The 6,000-nt window shown below is 43.9% G+C and overlaps 1 protein-coding gene across 3 annotated transcripts in view; it reads right to left on the bottom strand.

Moving 5' to 3' along the window:
• LOC144792141 (oxaloacetate tautomerase fahd2, mitochondrial-like) overlaps positions 1-3,527 on the bottom strand; it is a 104,955-nt gene extending 101,428 nt beyond the window's left edge. Inside the window, exon 1 of one of the 3 annotated variants that reach the window (XM_078667019.1) lies at positions 3,197-3,527. Coding sequence is in view for 1 of the 3 variants with exons in the window: in XM_078667018.1 (XP_078523144.1) it covers positions 2,998-3,007 (10 nt within the window). In the remaining 2 variants the exon portion in view is untranslated. Of the gene's footprint in view, positions 1-2,997 lie in introns of all 3 variants that reach the window. The other 2 variants (XM_078667020.1, XM_078667018.1) reach the window with 2 other exon arrangements.
• Between the last annotated feature and the right edge of the window lie 2,473 nt (positions 3,528-6,000).

Here is a 6,000-nt window from a genome sequence, read left to right on the forward strand (position 1 = left end):
GAAGTGTGGTGGAAACATATTTTAATACGATCAAAACAAATCAACACACTAGGTGATGGCCTTTCCACACATCATTGTTTGTGCGATGTATAGTTTTATCAGTAAATCAGTATGTCTCTGCAAATGTAAGGGTCATTTCAATTGAAGAGGAGTTGACTGTAATGGCAGTACACTACTAGAACATGCATACTCCACTTTACCGTCACTCCATTATACTCTACTCTACTCCACGTCACTGCACTCTACTTTGCACCAATCCACTCTATGCCACTTCACTTGAGGCCTCTCTACTCTATACCACTTTACTCTTTGCCAATGCACTCTTCCCCACAACTACTCTACTATGCCTCACTGCATTCTTCGCCACTGCACTCTACGCCAATCCACTCTGCACCAATGCACTCTACTCTGACACTGCACACCAATTCACTACACTCTGAAACAATCTGCTCTACGCCACTGCAGTTTTTGCAACTCTTTTTCACTCTGTGCCATTCCACTCTAATCTATCCTGTGCCACTCCGCTGCACTCTACACCACTTTACTCAAAACCATTACACTGCACTCTACGCCAATCTACTCTGCAACACTGCACTGTATGCCACTGAACTCTACAATACTCTATGCCACTGGACACTACATCATTGCACTCCACGTAACTTTACTCTGCATAACTTTACGTCACTGCCCTTTAAACTAATGCACTCTACTCGACTCTCTGCCACTCTAAGGCACACTGCACTCTATGCCACTTTACTCTATGCCAATCCACTCTGATCTACTGTGCACCATGCTGCACTCTACGCCATTTCACTCTGCGCCCTCTACTCTACTTTGCACCACTCTACTCTGTACCAGAGCACTCTACTCCACTCTCCTATGCACAACTGCACTCTTCGCCATGGCACCACTGTACTCTTGCACTCTATGCCACTGCAATCTAGGACACTGCACTCTATGACACTCTACTCTGCAAGGTTGCATTCAACGGCACTCTACTCAGCACCACTGCACTCTATGCCACTACACTCTACACCACTCAACTCTACGCTACTCTGCACCCATGCAGTCTACGCCACTCTAATCTACTCTGCACCACTTCACTCTCGGCCACTCTGTGCCATTCCACTATAATCCACTGCAGTCTACCTTGTGCCACTCCACTGCACTCTACACCACTTTACCCAAAACCAATACACTCTACGCCAGTCTACTCTGTACCACTGTACACTACTATAGTCTATAACACTCTATGCCACTGCATTCTACACTACTGCACTCTATGCCACTTTACACCACTGCACTCTCTGCCACTGAACTTTAAGCCACTTGGCTATGCACCGCTATACAGCACTCAACACCAATGCACTCTACGCCACTACATTCTACCTCAATCCAATAGGCGAGAGAACATGTTTTTATGCCATTTCAGCAGTAAATTGCATCCATCCAAATAGGGCAGTGTTCAGCAATAAGTATTCTAACTGCCAGCGTACAGCGTTTACGATATGTGATCACATATTTCCTATTGAAGTGGCATAAAACCGGTTCTCGTGCCTACTGGCAGCCAACAGAATTACGGAGTTTCTGTTGCTATAAGACTCAAAACTGTGTGTTTGACTTAGCTTAATTTGTAAACCTCTCGTAGGGAGGCCACTGCAGCTTGCACCACACATTGCCCCTGCCATCTGGCAATGACAGTACAAACACAGCTACTTACCATCACACACAGCTGTTGTTGTGCCAATACCCAAATTAGCCAGACATCGCCATCATATGGCAGACTGTCATAAGGCCCAGTGTTGGCAATTAGGTGCCGGTGCTGAGCACCGGAAACCACCGGCTCAAATTAAGCACTGGTTTGACTGGACACAGGTTCTTGCCCTGAGGAATCCTGTAACCAGGCAAAATGCGTTGGCTGCACCTATCTGCATTTGGTGAAGAAGAAACTGATTAAAGAGTCTGAGAATCAACTAAAGAACATATATGTTTTATTTCCTATTGATGTTCTATGCACTCATTTTAATAAGGATGCTCTGTTTTGCTGCCTCTCGATTGTGTTTTAACATTTTTTATTAATGCCCAATTGGTAGCTGGTCATCAGAGGTGGGCAACAGTTGTTCAAAGCATAAACAATAACACTTCTGGTAGTGTTGTAAATGTGTCCCCTAACTGCCAATACTTGGTCAACTTAACACCATTTCACTCTATGATACTCCACGCCACTCCATTCCATGACGCTCTACTTCATTAAACACTACTCCACTCAATGACACTCCACTCTGCAACACTCTACTCCACTCTGACAGTATACGCCACTACTCCACTCTACAAGGCTCTAGGCAACTCTGTCTGTGCCACTCCATGTCACTTTACTCCACTCTATTTTATGACATACTACTCCACAACACTCTATGCCATTCCTCTCTCCTACACTACTTACTCTACGACAGTCTACTCTGCTCTACAATTGACTCCACACAACACTGTCTACGCCACTCTACACCAATCCACTTTACATCACTCGACTCCATTATGACAATCGACTCCACACTGCACCATTAAACTCTACTCTATGCTCCTCCACTCCATGCCACTCACTCTACTCTACACAACTTCATGACTTTCTATGCCACTACATAGCACTCCACTCTCCTCCGCATTATGACACTCCATGCCACTCTCCTTTACCCCACTAACTTTTAACCATGCTGAACAGCCTGGTGTACAACATGGCTAAAACATATTGGCATTAGTTCGTGCGTATGTGAGACCTATTGGCCATGCCAAAGCTTATCAAATCATTGCAGCTGCTTTAGACAAATGTATTTAAAAGCTCCAAAACTACAACTCCCATGATGCAATTGTATCAAGTGCATACAAAACCAAGTCGACATACTTGCATCCGTGTCAAGTCGTACTTAATTACAATGTTGCGTGGTTCAGCAAGCGACTTTGCGTAATTGCACTAAATAATATTTGTACTTTACTTATTACCTGTCTGCATACAGTCTATCGTGCTAAAATTCGTCTGCTACTCTGGAGTGCATACACTACTCGAAGAGGTCAGTTTTACAAACCTCGTTGCGAAAGAGCAAACACCTCTTTGAAGTTGTACTTCTAAAAATGTACGTCGTCATCTCGAACGGTGATATGAAGTACCGGAAGCTGTGGGTCACACAGCCGGAAGTGTTACCTGGTAGAATGCAGGAAAATAATCACTGACTCTCCCCTTCCATTGACGATAAAATGTGGACTTGGCGATGCCTCTTCCTGCTGCGGTCAAAGCCGCCGAGGCGCCACAAATCTTGTTAGGCGCTGATTCCAAGAGCTACCAATAGCAGTGCAGACTGTGTAATCATAGTGCAAGAAAGAAATGAAAATATTAGCCAGTTCAGCGCCAGGTTTATTGAACGCCGAGACGTATAGGACTCGCACGTTCATATACGTGGATCATTACAGGTTGTTAAACTCGTGACCGAGTACGGAAGTAGAGGAGAGCTCGGCGGTCGGTCCCGTGAGCTGGCGCTGCGCTGTGGATATCTGTTCATTAACTAGAGTGCTAACTTGGATAGACGAACATCCAACAACGACCGCCATGCTGCTGGACTAAACAATTAAGAATTCTTTGTATTCCCATGCATAAGGGTAGAAGTAGTAAGTTTAACTGAGGTAACGCGACCACTACATTAAAATGTGCATGTACTACATTAAAATGTGCATGTTCAATCATTTTTAAAGACAGTTGATATTGTCTTAAAAGGGCTTTAAGACCATATCAACGGTCCTGGGCTGCTGTGGAAGCAGGTTCGAGTCCTGGCGTTGGCTCAAAATCCTGCGGTTCTGGACTAATCTCGAACTCTCACCGTGTCCCAATAAACAAGCATTAGCAAAGCCTGTGTCAGATCTATTGGCATGGCCAATGATATTTAGCCATGCTGTACAGCAGCACGAGGTATAGGCAGTGCTTTAAATGGGGTAAAAAAAAGTGCAGGTAAAATGAGTTAGAGCTGCAGTGGGGGGCGTGGCTAAGGGCAAAACATGATGATACTTAACGACTTCTATATCCGTTGCAGCACATACCAAAATACATGAGAAATGTGTTTATATAAACAAAGCAACTTAACGCATTACACAAAATGAAAGAGAAATGCGATATGTTAACATTTCCTTTTTTAGATCTCGTCCTACGCAACGCAAAGGAGGGGACCTAATGCCATCGGCAGAGCTTTTTCAACAAAGAAGTGCACGCGTTGCATTGCTTGCAATGCAACGCGTGCACATCTTGGCGATTTCCTTTCGGGAGCGCGCAGCGCCATATGGTCGCACGCTCCCCAAAGGAAATCGCCCATGCCCCCTCCCCCTGCTGCCACTTTCACTGTTGCGCGGTCCGCTGCAGTTAGTGTGGCGCCCTTGGCGCAGGAAGTCGGGAAGTTTACCACGACTTCCTGAGACATTTGAACCGTTTGGGGTGCAGAGCTCTCAAAAAAGCAATCAGAGGGCACCTGCGTTTCCATTTGCTGTTTAGCTCCGCTTGAATATCTGGGACTGGAAATATTGTTTGTGACTTACTCCTTTTCTGAGCTGCGTAAAGTAAAATAGGAAACATTGTTTATTTATTACTATTGGTGTGGGTGTAGCGGGCCAGTACTCAGGCAAGACGAAGCCTCAATTGGGTCTTCATGCCCCTCCCCTCCCTTAAGAATGGTAATAAGTAGCAAGTTGCTTTTGTTAAACAGGCAGCCAGCACAGTTTCCTTGTTATATTGTACTGTAGTAATAACAGAACGCGAGGGTTGCACTGTTATGCATAATATATGGAGGATTGCACTTTAGTCACTACATTTGTCCTAGATTTAGTTTCACTGCCTTTGCAAATGCGAGTACAAAACATGTCTAAATGTTTTACACATCAGAAAGTTGTTTAATACCTGATTTAATATTGATTTAAATATATGCTTTTAGGCACTGTATAACTTTGGTACATTTTTTCTAAAACGCATGCTAAGCAAACAAGCATTTGCAATGCAATAGGTCTCGTTTTTTATAGTCATTAATTCGTGGTAGCAGGACAAAAACACCCCCTGCCATGGCTTACATCCACAAATAGATGTATTTCGCCCTCATTGTTCCCACACAAACCTTGTCTTGCTTGATTCACGAGGCTCTTCTTTATAGGACTAGAAGTCTAACAGGGACTAACAGTATTGTATTAAAACGTCCTGCGTGGCATCAAGGTGTCTTCTCACAGTACCAGTACTCAACGAAACACACTTTGATAACCGAGGAAATATGTTATTCCTTTATCTCATCAGGCTTGTGAAACAGCCCTCCTCCCTCCCCGGGGCCCTGTTCTGAATTAAGCCACGCATTCTGTTGTCAGACATTCTTTTCAGGTTAGAGGCGTTATTCGAGCTAAGAATCTCAACCTTTGTTTTCTTTTAGAAACTCAGCTCTGCGAGGATGATGACCCCTCCTCTCTGATCTCTCTCCTGATGGCTATCTTGTCCTGCTTCACTGTAGAGGGGACTACATATAGCCCCAAACAATCGCACAGCTTAATGTGCACAATTGCAAAAAAGTTCACTGATTTCTTCAACACTCATCCATTTTAATCCATAGTTTTCAAATTTATCATGCTTATTCTTCTATTTTAGTTCGAGTCCACACGCAAAAGTGCAAATGCGGTTTCCGAGTTTTTACTGATCAATCCATGTCTATCCAGACTTTAAGAAAGAGCAGGACTAAAGCATAAATTCATTTCAGGCAGCGTTTATTCAACAAATACCCAATGCATTTCGGGCACAACGCCCTTCTTCGGGGGTGTCTGTAAACAAATAAAAATGACATCTATCACAAAAATGCATTATCCACTTTCATGTTAGCATTACCAACTACTGACCAATATAATTGAGCTATTGCACAATTCCAAAAGATATATTATACATTACAAAAGCTTCATGCCATAAGTCTATGCGTTACGAGGGTCCCTGAATCACAA

The sequence above is a fragment of the Lissotriton helveticus genome, chromosome 11, assembly GCF_964261635.1.
Source record: "Lissotriton helveticus chromosome 11, aLisHel1.1, whole genome shotgun sequence".
In the NCBI taxonomy this organism is placed as follows: domain Eukaryota; kingdom Metazoa; phylum Chordata; class Amphibia; order Caudata; family Salamandridae; genus Lissotriton; species Lissotriton helveticus.